The sequence below is a fragment of the Geotrypetes seraphini genome, chromosome 12 (assembly GCF_902459505.1).
Source record: "Geotrypetes seraphini chromosome 12, aGeoSer1.1, whole genome shotgun sequence".
Classification (NCBI taxonomy): Eukaryota; Metazoa; Chordata; class Amphibia; order Gymnophiona; family Dermophiidae; genus Geotrypetes; species Geotrypetes seraphini.
This window is the reverse complement of record NC_047095.1, coordinates 7009325-7025224: the sequence shown is the minus strand read 5'-3', so window position 1 is coordinate 7025224 and position 15900 is coordinate 7009325. Positions and strand designations below refer to the sequence as shown.

Below are 15900 nucleotides of genomic sequence, written 5' to 3'. Positions count from 1 at the left end.
CTTACCCTCTTTATATGTGGGGTAAACTTAGGAATAGACATGTGCATAACTTTACCTGGACAAAATAAAGGCATTCCCAAGGGAAGGGATTAGGGGAAGGATTAGCATAAATTGCTAATTAAAAAATACTTATTAACCAACATGATGAATGACCAGTCTTCAGTGCATAACCCATAATCATCTTAAAACAGCTAGTCCCAATCCAGTTTTTGGGGCACAAATAGTCTCACCTAGTTTTCAGTATACCTACAATGAATTTGTTATGAGATAGATTTTCATGCTCTGTTTCAATTGCATGTAAATCTAATTCATGAATCTTCATTGTGGATTAGAGAATGACACAGTGGTTGTTACCCACGGGTAGCCGTGGGCAACTCGCCAAAACGGTGGGGAAAAAACTGTGTTCACCGTGGCTATGGGGACAAAGCCATTCACTGCCCCATGAAGCGGTGATTGACCTTGTCCCTGCAGTTAAGGGAGAGAACGCGCGCGGTCACATATCGCGCTCCCTCCCTCCTTACTGATCGCTGCTGCTGCTGCCATGGCCCAGTCCCAACATCTCCCTATTCCCTCCCTGCCCCTTACCTTCATGGCTGGTGATTTCTAAACTGCCTTCTTACAGCAGTTGGAACGTTGAAGCTGCATGTGGCTGCCGTAAAGATCATCTCTGACGCAACCAAAAGTTGCATTAGAGACGACCTTTCCGGCAGCCATATGCAACTTCAACGCTCCGGCTGCAGTAAGAAGGCAGTTTAGAAATCGCTGGCCACGAAGGTAAGGGGCAGGGAGGTTTGTCGGCACAGTTATGCGCTGCAAGTAGGAAACACTCCTTCTGCCTGTCAGACTGGGGCCTGTTTTCTGGGGGGAGGGTGCTGGTGCATGGCGGAAGCAGCTAAGAGGTGTTCTCACTGCTGGGGGGGTGAAAGTGCCATGACAGTAAGGGACAGGGAGGGAGAAAGGGAGGAAAGGTGGGGTGGAGAGGAACAGACGCTGAAGGGAAATGGAGAAGAGAGAGTGGGGAGACGAAGCTGAAGGGAAATGGGGAAGAGAGATTGGGAGAAGATGCTGAAGGGAAAAGGGGAAGAGAGATTGGGAGAAGACACTGAAGGGAAATGGGGAAGAGAGAGTGGGGAGAAGAAGCTGGCAGGGAAGAAGACAGAGGTGCCAGACTATGTGGGGAGCAGAGGGAAGAAGATGGGTGCCAGACCAATTTGGGGGGGAAGGAAGAGGAACAGTAACAGAGCAAATGGAAGACGCAGAGAGAAGAGAGACAGTGGATGGAAGGAATTGAATGAGAAGATGAGAAAAGCAGAAACCAGACAACAAAGGTAGAAAAAAAAAATGTATTTTGTTTTGCTTTAGGATAAACTAGTATATTAGTTGTGTTGATAAAAATTTATAAACAAAGCCCTGCCAGCTGAATATCTCTTTCTCTAGTTCAGCAGTCAGAACTTTGATTTATAAGGAAGGAATAAGCTAAATATTGCAGTACTGAGGCTTGTATGGATGCTACGGGGACGGGGCGGCGAAAGGGACAGTGGTGACGTGGCGGGGACAGCAGGGTAGAGATGGGGCGGTGAAGGGGACGGTGGTCCGGGGACGGGGACAGATTTTTTTCCCCGCGTCATTCTCGATTGTGGATATCCTGAAAACCTGATGGGACTAAGGTGTGCTCCAAGGACTGGGTTGTGAATAGCTTTTAATACGTCTTTCAAAGTTCAGCAAGACGATATCATCAAGCTTGCAACATTGGTATCCAATACTGTAGCATGCAATTGTCCGACATTTTTTTTTTTTGCTCTTGTGTGGTAAAAAAAAAAAATCCGTTATTCCTCACTCCTTTTACACATTGCCTATTTGCACTCCTCCTCTTACTCTTCCCCGATCAGTTCTCCAGTCGAATGTAAAATTAGCTTGAGAAATTTGTACATATCAAAGAGTTGGTATAAATGAAAGAGAACAAATTCCATAGGGTAGTTTTCAAAGTGAAAGTATGGCCAAAACTGAAAATTAAAGTGTTCCAAGGAGATTTAAAAGGGAATATTAATTATGTCTTTTCTTTGATCCTACATTTTCTTCAGAGAAGCTTACATTTCATGGCCCTCAAAATTCAGAAAATATTACTAGGAAAACCATTAAGAATTCAACTGATAATGCAAACAAATTTATTGGGGCAGCTTGGTGACAGTGTTGTGCATTGCCATGTGAAAAGCTCCCTATTTCCATTCCAAGTTGGATCTTCTGCCTCTCAGGTCAGCAGGGGTGGACAAACTAAAGAAGGAAGAACTATGGTAATTACTTAAAGACAATTTCATTTTGATCATGACTCTGAAAAGATCATACTCCAGATCCACTCCAGACATCAGAAACTGGTGATCCCTCCCAGCATTCGCCTCCAGATCATGGTGTAACTTGGAGTGACAAGTACGGGCGACAAAAGACACTGATGCAGCAACTTTTAAATCTGAGGTTGCGGATTAAAATGTTTTCTTATGAACAAATTCCAGTCTGCAGTCCTGGACCTCCTGTAATACCACATAGTCTTCACTGGGAACGGAGGTACTCTGTGACACCAGGGAGTCTAATTTCAGTGGAACAAAAAGCTGGTTACATGCAGCATCCACCAGATAGAGCTTTGCCAAAGCTTTAGCCACCCAACAGAGCCCCTCCAGGACCTCCCAATGTTAGCATTTTGTAATGTCTTGATGAGAGGGGAAACATGTAGTCCGCACTTTTTTGGTGCTCATAAGTGAGCACTGTGTGGCTGATTCCATGATTATCTCCAAAAGCACTGAGGGCTTAAACAACCTGTGCACTGTTGGGTCCTCTTTGAAATCCAGAGCCTCCACTAGATCTGGATTCCCCCCACCCCCAAAGACATGCAGCATTCCCTGCTACTGAGGATCCAGTCTGGGAAAGTAAGGGCACTGAAATAGAACGCTCATTGTCCCAGTCATTCCCTGACTGAACCTCCCTGTCCTGCGCATGGCACTGTTGTTGGAGAATTGTGCTCTTAGGGGGGAATCCCTCAGCGCCAGCATGGTCACGATCCTGAGAGTTCTATGTGGCTCTTATTAATCATGTAAGCTTCAAACATCATATTGATGAATTGCAAGGGGGAACCCCTATCCAAGACATCCCCTGTGAATGCTCACAAGCTCCTTTTTGAGATTTTGCAACAGCTGCACGGCTGCACTTCATTGGGGATGCACTTGTGCTGTTCCCTAGCTCAAACCTGGATCTCTTCCCCCGACTCTTGCACCATCTGGGCACTAACACTCTCCCAAGGCACTAGAGGAGGTTAAGTCAGCGGCTCTCACCCCCCTCAAGTGCCGCACGGCATATGGGACATGGACGATCCTCAGACTGCTATCCAGCACAAATCTATCATGAACCTAAGGTAACCTGGCCTGAGGAGTCAATTGCACCTGTTTTTGAGTAAAATTAAGGTGTTTGAGGCAGATAGAGGCTTTTATTTTCATATCGGGAAATCCAAAATGGCTACTGTAGAAGTAATTTTAACAGCAAAAACGGCTGTGGAAGCTAAGCTAGGATCTAAAACCAGTGATAAGGGGATTTTAGAGGTAGGGGACCCAAGCCCAGAACCCCAAAATTCTACTTTTAAAACCCCCCCTTCCCGATTCTGTATTAAAAGACCATCATCAGCCTGTTTATTCATTGTGTCATGCTATGTGCTGGGAGCTTCTTGTAGTGAAATTGCAGACTGCTTACAGGGAGAACTTCTGCCTCAAACAAGCCTGGAATCCAGACTGCTTGTCTTTTCAGACTACTTGAGTTCAACCTTACACACACAGTTGAGAACCTTACACACACAGTTGAGAGGAGGAAAGCAGTCGGCCCTGATTCTGGTAAAACTGCCACTCAACCTGCATTCAAACCCAGTGTGGACAGAAATTTGGGCAAGCCTTGTTCCCAAGGAACCAGTCCCTGAGCTCCCAAATTGTTAGTATAGGCTATCCAAGTGGGTGAACTGCAAAGCAGTCTGCCACTTGGATGCAGACCTCCGACCTGAGTCTGTGCGCTCCTACAGCCAGAGATGTCCCATGATAGGAATCCTCTGCAGCACCGAAAAGCCTTTCAAATGTGAGTAAAAAATGAATTTAAAAGAATGAACAAACAAGGATAGTAAAGACATGCTCCTACCAATTCACTTGTAGAGAGACAACTGAAGAATTGGAGGACAGCCCAAAGGGATGGGAGGTGACGCAAAAGAATTCTTGCAAGAAGGGGTGATTACCCAAAGGTTCAAGAATAGAGTGTCTGTTGCACTAGAAATACGGTACTATAATCTGATATTAATATACAAAAGTCTTGAATTCATTTCCAGCAAAACGTTAACATACTTTGAAAGGAAAAGTTTGACTTTCCTGAACAAATGAAGACAAATCTTTCCAATGCTGCACTAAAGGTTAATCCTCTCTCAACTATACTACACCTTTCCCAAATTAAAGAACTTTTCCAAGTTTTTCCATTTGTTTCAAATAAGGAATTTCTAGGTAAATATCACCAAAACCTGCTCAAGTTAAAAAAAGAAATGAACTGGCATAATTAAAGAGTATAAAATGTTATTTGTCATATAAAATATTTTTTTCAGAAATCAGTTAATTAATGGAGATTTAGTATAAAAGAAAATACCTCACTTCTGTCCGACTTGTTTGATTCTTGATTCTGTGGTCCAGTAGTTCTAGACTCATTTTCTTGATTTACAGTTGGACACGATGTTTCATTGATGCTATGATACTCTCTCTCCAGTGGGGTATCACTTCTTTTCATTTCATGGAAAACAAAAGTATTTTATTTTAGGTTTTTTTTTTTTCTCTTATATGCTAGATCTTAGAAAAAGCATCTCAGGAATGCTAGTTCAAAACAGAATAGAGAAACATGATGGTATTCCAGCCCACTAAGGAACACTTCTTGACAGATTTTAAGTATCTTTGTTGTAAAACAATGTTTTTACTAGCAATTTATTTTATTACCTTAAGGGTACACAATGTTATATAGATCCCAAAGGCAATATGGCTGTTCAGTTTTGTTTCCTTTTAATTGGCAACCACAATAATATTGCATATGAGAAAAATAAGCAAAACTCGCTGAAAAGAAAATAAAACTGAACATACACCTTTAAAAATTATATTGATATTCTAAGCAATTTAACCAGGCAGGAGAGGCTCCTAGCTGGTTAAATCACTTGTGTGAGGTTATCTGCTAATATTCTGTGGCACTTAACCGGTCAGTCCTGCTGGATATCAGCACTAACCACAATAGACATCGCTGTGTGTGGGGGGGGGGGGGCATGATGAAGGCTGGTGCACCTCCCCATGCCATCCAGTTTCATGGGGTATATAGTTTGGCAAGTCAAACCTGGCCCTCCCCCTCCCGAGGTCTGTCATACCTTTCTTTTTCCCTGGGTGAACCAGCACATCCTCTCATTCCACCTCCTACCCGCTATGGTCCAGTATCTCTCATGAGTCCCTTCTCTTCCTACCCCCACACCCTCAGGTCCTCCAACCTTCCATTCACCGATGGCAGAGCCAGTTATTAAGGCAGAGCACTGCTGGTTGGCTCCATCGAGTCTCTCTCTCTCTAGAGTGTCCAGCCTACGCGGGAACAGGAAACTATATCAGCTGATGTTACTTCCTGTTCCCACTTAGGTGGGACCCATGAGAGCATATCTGCATCCAGCTGCCAGTGCTTTGCCTTAATTGCTGATATTGCCATCAGTGTACGGAAAGTTGGAGGACTGGGGTGAGGTGGGGGGATGGGAAAAGAATAATAATAATAAAAGTTTATATACCGCAATACCGTGAAGTTCTATGCGGTTTACAAAAGATTACAAGAGGTACAAAATGAGTGATCTGATGGGAGAAGAGAGTGAGAAATAGGTGAAGAAAACCGTTGTTAAGAGTGGAGTGCGGGTCAGTTGTCTAGAAGAGATGCAAAAGAGATACCGGACTGCGAGGAAGAGGAGGAGGAGGAGGAGGAGGAGGAGGAGGAAGATGCCTTATCCTCCAGAAGAGAAGAGAGGAGAGATATTCAATGATGGATAAGGAGAAAAGATGCTGGAGTCAAGAAAGAGAGACAGAAAACCAGAGATATGCTGTGGGGGAGGGGACCCAGAGATGGCCAGAACAACAAAAAAAGAGATCCTAGACTGTGGAAGAGGATATGGGACAGACACACAAATGTTGACCCTAGGATAGGGATGGAGGGGAAGAAGCTGGACAAGAAGAGGGACATGGATACAGAGGGGTAATGCTCCATATGTGGGGGGGGGGATATGAGGACAAAGAGGCCCAGCTGTTGAACAGTTGAACATGAGGGAAAGGATATGGACAGGGACACATAAAGAGAGAAGATATTAGAGCAAAGGTAGAATGAGGGTGAGCATGGAGGGATAAGATAGTCAAATGGACTAGAGACCCAGGAAAGAGCAGGGTATTATAAATAGAGGTGACAAGGGAATTTGAGGGGGTAGTGAAGACCTGGCAATTGGTAGAGTATGAGTGAGGGTGTTCTGATGGGTAGGGAGAATAAGGACCCGATTCACTAAAGTCAGCGATTGTCGCTAACCTGTTTTCACGATTGCTACTATCTGACCGATTCACAAACCTTCCCACTTCCTGTTTTCCCCCTCGATCGCCTATTTCTTATCTGGCCATGAAAAAGAGTAAAACCCCATGCAAAATAGCCAAGCGACTGGTTCACTAACATTTGCTTGGCTATTTTAGAAACACAGATGCCAAATGCCCCATCTAGTCTACCATTCTGCAGTAACCATTATCGCTTTCTCTCTCAGAGAGATCCCACACGTGCCTATCCAAGGCCCTTTTGAATTCAGACAGAGTCTCTGTCTCCACCATCTCTTCCGGGAGACTGTTCCATGCATCTACCACCCTTTCTGTAAAAAAGTATTTCCTTAGATTACTCCGGATTCTATCACCTCTTAACTTCATCCTATGCCCTCTCATTGCAGAGTTTCCTTTCAAATTAAAGAGACTTGACTCGTGCGCATTTACATTACGTAGGTATTTAAACATCTATCATGTTACCTTTCCTCCAAAATATACAGATTGGGATCTTTAAGTCTGTTCCCATATGCCTTATGATGAAGACCACACACCATTTTAGTAGCCTTCCTCTGGACCGACTCCATCCTTTTTATATCTTTTTGAAGGTGCGGACTCCAGAATTGTACACAATATTCTAAATGAGGTCTCACCAAAGTCTTATACAGGGGCATCAATGCCTTCTTTTTTCTACTAGCCATACCTCTCCCTATGCAACCTAGCATCCTTCTAGCTTTTGCCGTCACCTTTTCAACCTGTTTGGCCACCTTACGGTCATCACATACAATCACACCCAAGTCTCACTCTTCTGTCATACACATAAGCTCTTCACTCCCTAATCTATACCGTTCCCTCGGGTTTTTGCAGCCCAAATGCATAATCTTGCAATTCTTAGCATTAAATTTTAGCTGCCAAATTTCAGACCATTCTTCAAGCTTCGCCAGGTAATTTTTCTTGTTATTCACACCATCCGGCGCATCCACTCTATTGCAGATTTTGGTATCATCCTCAAAGAGGCAAATCTTACCTGACAATTCTTCAGCAATATCGTTTATAAAAATGTTAAAAAGAACAGGCCCAAGAACAGAACCTTGAGGTAGAGAGCTGCACGGGAATGGGGACAAAGGGAATCCCATGGGCACACCCCCTAGGGTCGCGGGGATCCTGTGGGGACACCCCCTAGGGTCGCGGGGTTCCTGCGGGGTTGGATGCACTCGAGCCGCGAGGCTCGTTTTGTTTTCCCTACCTGCCCTGCCGCAGCACACAGCCGACCGGAAGTCTTCCACGATATCAGTGTTGATGTCGAAGGGAGGGCTTAAGCAAAGCCCTCCCTCCCTCTGACGTCAGCACTGACATCGGGAAGACTTCTGGTCGGCTGTGTGCTGCAGCAGGGCAGGTAGGAAAAATTCAAGGCAGTGGCGTACCAAAGGGGGGGGGGGGCGGGAGGGGGCAGTGCGCCCCGGGGCAGCCTTAGGGGGGGTGCAGAGCCGGCCAGATCCCCTTACCTTCGTGGCGCTTTCCCCCGACCGACCGACAACAGGCCCGGTCCGACAAACCTCCCTGCCCTGTAGCCGCGAATCTAAATTACCTTTTTACAGCAGCTGGATTCAGGGCAGGGAGGTTTGTCGGACCGGGCCTGTTCTGTTGTCAGTCGGGCGGGGAAGCGCCACGAAGGTAAGGGGCAGGGAGGGAGAAAGGGAGGAAAGGTGGAGTGGAGAGGAAAAGACGCTTAAGGGAAATGGGTAAAACTGAGGGGGGAGAAAGACGCTGAAAGCACTGAGGAAGACAGAGGGGGGAGAAGGACACTGAAAGCACAAGGGGAAGACAAAGGGGTGGAGATGGACGCTGAAAGGACATGGGGAAGACAGAGAGGGGAGAAGGACCTGAAAGGACATGGGGAAGACAGAGGGGGGGAGAAGGACGCTGAAAGGACATGGGGAAGACAGAGGGGGGAGAAGGACGCTGAAAGGACATGGGGAAGACAGAGGGGGGAGAAGGACGCTGAAAGGACATGGGGAAGATAGAGGGGGGAGAAGGACGCTGAAAGGACATGGGGAAGATAGAGGGGGGAGATGGACACTGAAAGGACATGGGGAAGACAGAGGGGGGAGATGGACACTGAAAGGACATGGGGAAGACAGAGGGAGGAGAAGGACGCTGACAGGACATGGGGAAGATGGGGGGAGAAGGACGCTGAAAGGAAATGGGGTAGAGAAGTGGGGAGAAGATGCTGAAGGGAAATGGGGTAGAGAAGTGGGGAGAAGATGCTGAAGGGAAATGGGGAAGAGAGAGTGGGGAGAAGACGCTGAAGGGAAATGGGGAAGAGAGAGTGGGGAGAAGACGCTGAAGGGAAATGGGGAAGAGAGAGTGGGGCGAAGACGCTGGCAGGGAAGAAGACAGAGATGCCAGACTATGGGGGGAGCGGAGGGAAGAAGATGGGTGCCAGACCAATTTGGAAGGGGGGAGAAAGGGAAAGGCACAGTAACAGAGCAAATGGAAGACGCAGAGAGAAGAGAGATAGTGGATGGAAGGAATTGAATGAGAACATGAGGAAAGCAGAAACCAGGCAACAAAGGTAGAAAAAAATTATATTTCCTTTTTTTTTTTTTAATTCAGGATAAAGTAGAATATTAGATGTGTTGATAAAAATTTATAAACATTCGAGGCTCTGGTAGAAACCTGTTTACAAAGTATGTATTCTTCCCAATTAATATTTCCAAATTAATAAAGTCTCTTTGCTTATTTGTAAATGGGTTTCTACCAGAGCCTTTAATTCAGTATCATAATTAAATGAAATAACTATTTCTGAAGTTTATAGGGACGGGCGGGGACGGAGGGGCTTCAGTCTTGAACCATTGGGACAGTACCTGATTGTAAAAACCGCTTAGATAACCTTGATAGGCGGTATATAAAATCCTAAGACATACCAAAGCAGTTTCCTGAGTCTAGGGCGGGACAGATAAGCCTGTTGCTAGTACCAAGAACCCAAAAGCAGCATCCGTTCGTGCCACTACATCCACCTTATATAACTTTGTGATAATATGGAGGGTGGACAACATAGCTGCCCTACAAATTTCCTTGGGCAGAACCACCCGGAACTCCACACTCGTGAAGAAGCCACACTCCTCATAGACATCAATGGTTGTTTACCATACCCGATGTAAGCTGAAAAAATGGCCATACTAATCCATCTTGAAATAGAGGGTAGACAACATAGCTGCTCTACAAGTTTCCTTGGACAGAACTGCTTGAGACTCCGCTCATGAAGCCACACTCCTCATAGACATCAATGGTTGTTTACCGTACCCGATGAATGCTGATGAAATGGCCATACTAATCCATCTTGAAATGGAAGCTTTAGAAGCAGGATTTCCCAGTCAGCTAGGACTTGTCAGCTCAAAAAGATGGTCTGAAAGACGAAAATTATTTGTTACCTCAAGGTAATGAAGAACTCTCCTAACATTCAGCAACACCAACCCTTTGTCCATTTTATTCAATCTTATGTCATGAAATACAAGCAGACAGACTTCTTGATTTAGGTGGAATGGTGAGACTACTTTAGGAGGAAAGGAAGAAACTGTATGCAGAGAAACGCTAGCCTCCGTAAATCTGAGGAAAGATTCTCTGCAAGAAAGAGTTTGGAGCTACAAGACCCTTCTGGCTGAGGTGATAGCTACCAGAAAATCCATCTTGATGGCAAGATCCATTAGTGATACCTCTTGTAAGAGCTCGTACATGGGCCTGCAAAACAATGTTAAGATTCCACATCGAAAATAGCTGTCGCACAGGAGAGTGCAACCATAATGCTCCCTTCAGAAATCTGCAATGTCATGGCGGGAAGCCAAGGAAACTTTCTCCACTCAAGCCCTAAACACAAGAGGCTTACCACCTGCACCTTGAGTGAACCAACTGCCAGGCCCTTCTTGAGACCATCCTGCAGAAATGACAGGACCACAAATATTGGAGCCTTAAACAACTCCATCTTCTATTTAGCACACTAGTGCTGAAAGGTCTTCCAAGCCTTAGCATAAGCTGCAAAAGTCACTGGTTTCTTAGATCTTAGGAGGGTAGCTATAACCACCTCCGAATATCCTTTCTGCTTTAAGGCTGCATGCTGAAGAACCACACCATAAGCTCAAAGCATTCTGGACTCTCCAAGGCAATCAGACCCTTTGACAGAAGCATTAGAAGCAGCAGCAGTCTGAGATACATCTCCTGCTATAGCTGAACTAGATCAGCGTATCATAGGCGATGTAGCCTTCTGGAGCCACGAGAACCACCAACCCTTGGAATGACCCAGTCTATCATATGCCATGGTGGAAACACGTACTCCTTTGTTGGCCAAGGCTGTACTAGAGCATCCATGCCGGTACTTCTTTACTTGGATCTTCAGCTGAAATACTGAGAATATTTCTTGTTGGCTGATAACCCCATTAGATCAAACGTCTGACACCCCCAGCGCCTCACCATGCTGTTGAAGGCTCTCTGGGACAAAGACCACTCCCCCGGATCCAAGGTCTGCCAGCCGAGATAGTTGTCTTGCACATTTTCCAATTCTGCTATATAGGCTTGTAGATGGCCTTCTGCAACAATTGGGCCTCCAGTTTTAGTGGACACTCTTGGTGCCTCCCTGCTTGTTGACATACGCCACTACCATGTCAGAGAAAACCCTGACTGCTTTGCCCTCCAGGGGTTTTTGGTTTTTTTTTTTTGAAAGACAGCAGCGCTACACAAATGACTCTCAAAATCCAATCTGTTGATGAACTATTTTCTCTGAAAAGGAAACCATCGGCCCTGAATCATATGACCCTTGCATTGACCTCCCAGCTATAAGGTCAATGTTATCAGAATTACCCAAGAGGATATGTGGAGGGGAAGCCCTTGGACAAAGACTCTGGCTGGAGCCACCAAGGCATACTTTAATATGCTTCCACCGTCCAGATCAGTGGCATCTGGAGAGAATCTGTCTGCAGAGGCCAGCAGGACAATAGCATTTTCTGGAGAGGGCGTAGTTGAGCTTTCGCCCAAGGGACCACCTTTATGGTCACTACCATTGACCCCAGCATCTGCCAGATGATGTTGACAATCATCTAAGGCAAGATTTTCAACTCAATCTGATGTCTAGCTTTGTCGTATCAGCCTTATAAAATTAACAACTGCTCCACTTTATAAAAAAATGGGCAAAATTGAGTATTGTGCCGTGATAAAGTTCCATCATTTTAAGGGAAAATTGCCTACCGAAATTAAATCTGAGTTAGACGCAGTGTATAAGTGATGTGTCTTCTTCACTTTCAATGGTGAAAGCATGGGCTACTGAATTTAAACTTGACCAGACAAGCATTGTTGATGAAGAATGCCTTGGATGTCCAAAAACAGCAACAACAGACTAAATGGTTAACGAAACAGCAATAGACTAAATGGCAATTGACCCTAAATGAGATAGCAAAGGCTGATGGTATTTCATCAGAAAGTGTACACACCATCCTACATTAATATTTAGGCATGAAGAAGTTGAGTGTGCGATGGGTGCCGCATTTGCTAACCATTGACCAAAAACAAGTTCAATTGCACATTTCAAAAATGTGTCTTGAGCGTTTTAAGTGCAATGAGAATGACTTTTTGTGGCATTTTGTGATAGTGGATAAGACTGGGATTCATCACTATACTCCTGAGACAAAATAACAATCCAAACAATAGACTACAACAGATGAAAAGACTCTGAAGAAAGCAAAAACAGCTCCATCAGCTGGAAAGGTGATGGCGACCGTCTTGGGATTTCCATGTGATAATTTTTATTGACCATCTGGAAAAGGGAAAAAACATTAATGGCAAAACCTATACTAGCTTATTACGAAATCAAGACAAAACGTTATCATTTGACTATGAAGCAAGTTTTCTATTACCAGGAAAAAACACTGGCTCACACATCAACAATTGCGATGGCAAAACTGCATGAATTCATTTCCTGTCCACCGTACTTCTCCAGATTTAGCCTTGTGCAACTTCTTTCTGTTTCCAAACTTGAAAAAATGGCTGTCTGTGAATAAATTTTCTTCAGATTCTGCGGTTATAGATGCTGTTAATAGCTATTTTCCCAGTTTAGATGTTTCATATTTTATTGAAGGTATGGAAGGTCTGGAAAAGCATTGGAGCAAATGTATTGAGCTAAATGGGAGAGTATGTTGAAAATAAATTGTATTTTTCCCCCAAAAAATGTTGTTTTCTTGATTAGGCTAGAAACTTTTCAACTGACCCTCATAGATGACATGATTAGGTAGGCTAGATAGACCATATGGTCTTTATCTGCCTTTATTTTCTCTGTTTTCTGTGTTTAAAAGGAAATTTAAAGCATATCTTAATAGGTTGCCCAATGCCCATTAATGTTGCATCTTATCAGGTTTCAGGTTTATTAAAAATTTGATATACCACCTTATCAAATATCAAAGCGATTTTACATAGTGTTATTAAAAGACATTAAAAACAAATTTTCTATACAGCAACAAGAAAACCAACAGACAATGACTTACTGGTACGAAGGGTAACAGGGAGGAACTACAATATTTAAATAGTAAAGAATGAAGATATCTTTGGTCTGATGTACTTTGGTGAACATTAATGCATTAAAATTTGTGAGAACAAGATCACATCCTGATTTAAGAATAAGGTTCATTACTATTATGGTAAGTGAAAATAACCCATTTGTAGGCACTGCCCCCCACAAGAAACACATGCTAATAAAAAAATAACTGAACAAAGATTGATTATTACTTTTACTTCTAAATATTAAACATACCGCTCTGGTGATTCTTCGTAAATACTGTGGCAGTCTGTATTTTCCAGCATTACAGTTCGACTAAGGTTCTGTACACCAGGGTAATGGAAATTAGCAAAGGAATGCGACATTGGAGAGGTTTTATTTCCAATGTCTGAGACTCGCTTGTCATGATTACTTAGTCCACATGAAAGTCCATCAAGGGCTGGGTTTAAAGAACGGGACATGTATGCATCAGCCGACTGAGGTCTCCTCATTGGGGATGATGGATAGGGTGATAGCTTGTTGATAAGAGGTGTTAAAAGATCAGCATATGTAGTTTTAGAGGGCTTAAGAAGTTTATCAACATGAATATTAAGAATTTTTTGCTCAAAAGCACAAGCAAAAACACTAGATGGAAGATTCTGAAGCCAAGATAACAGACTCAGATCCAAATCATCACAACCATTGCCACACAACAAATCAATACCAAGTAAGACTTCACTTTCTGTAATTTCTTCACCAGTTGCTTTGCTCTGACAAAATTCCACACAACATTCGTAAAGAAGGCCCTTCATTATCAGTTGGAATAACCGATTGTTACTTGCTTTAAAACCAGCTTCACTCAGTTTTCTGTCAGCAGGGATAAACTCTGCTACCATGACACATGCTTCTTCAAAGCAGTGAACTCTAGCAGTACTGGGGTTCCAATCCTTGAACTCTGCATGGTTAGTTAGACGAGGCAACGTCAGTAATAAACAGAGCTTGCTGTAATCTTCTTTAGAAGGACAATATTCTTCCAAAGCATGTAAACACTTGACAGCTTCTTGCATTGTAAATTCCAACTGCAATATGTAATATGAACAGTATCAGTTAAACATTTCCTCCTTTCAGTTCATGCATTTAAAATGTTGAATCTATTCAAATTGTACACAGTGGAAAGTAGTTCTTTCTGCATTAGACATGGCACCCACAGTTTTTTATTCAGTTGGAGTTCTACAATTATATTACATATAACTGAATTTAAATTAACAATAAAAAAGATCACAGGTATGTACATGGTAACAATTGACATTTCCAAGTGTATAGCTCTGAAGCACATTCCCATTGACCACCATTACAGTAGATGTAAGTAAGTAGATTTTATAATTGTTGCTATCCAAGGGGGCGGCGGGGATATATATAAATATAAAATAACTGGGCTGACTCTACTCCCTTGGATCATTAACAGTTGTGATATGAAAAAGTGATTATTTCTTTATTCTGATTTGTAAAATTTCCATGATGCACTTTTGGTAAGAACTGGGACCTAACAACTATCTGATAATTATAATTCTTCATTTTGTGCTACTATATCTCATTCCATTACTCCAACTATGCTTTAAGAAAAATAAGTTTCCTTAACTAGAAAGAAATTGTTAGAAACAAAGTACTTTTCTAAACGATATACACACCAACAGTGGAAATGTAGTGACAACATTCAGCGGTGTTACTGACCCGCATCCAATGTCAATCATAGGTCAAAAAAAACCTCTGATATCTTTTAAATGTATTATAAACTGCACAGTAAAAGCCAGCACGTATCTGATATCCCTAGAGTGTCTCTGTTTCACCAATAGCTTCTTCAGGGGAATTGGACAGCTGTGAGTATAACTCTATCTAGAGCAGTTACAGGTTATATTGACATGTTTAACTTATCTAAATCATGCCATTTTGCTCAAAATAAGGAGAACAGAGGAAATGTCATTAAACTAACAGCACATAGCAACCTGTAATAACAGATTAGAAGCTCCAAACACAAATCAACTGAACTAGAAGATAGCAGAACGTGAAACTTGTTTACTAGATTGCACCCTCTTACTCACTGCTCGGTTGTGGGACAGCAAGCTCTTTGGTACTAATGCTTGTTTGAAGCTATACCATGGAATTCTATAGGGAGTAACTGGGAAGAAAGGTGTAAATCAATCTATACCTGAGTAGGCTAACTGACTAAAAAAGTGATTTTGCTGCATACCAAGATCGTCATAAATTTACTGTGAACAATGCATAACACAATTACAGCAGAGAGAGAGAAAATATGTTTTCATTGCGGCCCATATTCTATAAACAGCACCTTAAAGTTAGGCACCGTTAGGTATCCTACTGGTGCCTAACTTAAGTGGTAAAAACCATTTAAAAACAATTAAAATATCATTTACAAAAAATGTAGGTGCCTATTGGCGCCTAGAAAAATGGCACCTTTATTGCATCTACAGAGGCGCCTTAGAATACCAAAGTCAAAGTAGGCGATATAAGGTGCCTCCATAGATGCAATTCTTGTCAAAGGTGGGCGCTAGAAATGTAGGCCTTTAAAACCCTGACCTACATTTCCAGCACCAATTTATTTATTCAATTTTCTATACTGTTCTCCCAGGGCAACTCAAAATGGTTTACATGAATTTACTGAAGTACTCAAGCATTCTTCCCCATCTGTCCCTGTGGGCTCACAATCTATCTAATGAACCTGGGGCAATGGGGGGATTAAGAGCTAGATGCACTAAAGATAGTGACTCGATCACTGTT

The 15900-nt window shown here is 43.1% G+C and overlaps 1 protein-coding gene across 5 annotated transcripts in view; it reads right to left on the bottom strand.

The window, feature by feature from the left end:
- WDR47 (WD repeat domain 47) overlaps positions 1-15900 on the bottom strand; it is a 104273-nt gene that overhangs the window by 56523 nt on the left and 31850 nt on the right. For all 5 annotated transcript variants that reach the window (XM_033916863.1, XM_033916860.1, XM_033916861.1 and 2 more), the window contains exons 5-6: positions 13381-14183; positions 4657-4786 (exon numbers count right to left, since the gene is read on the bottom strand). In XM_033916863.1, the coding sequence (XP_033772754.1) occupies positions 4657-4786; positions 13381-14183 (933 nt within the window). The remainder of the gene's footprint in view (positions 1-4656; positions 4787-13380; positions 14184-15900) is intronic.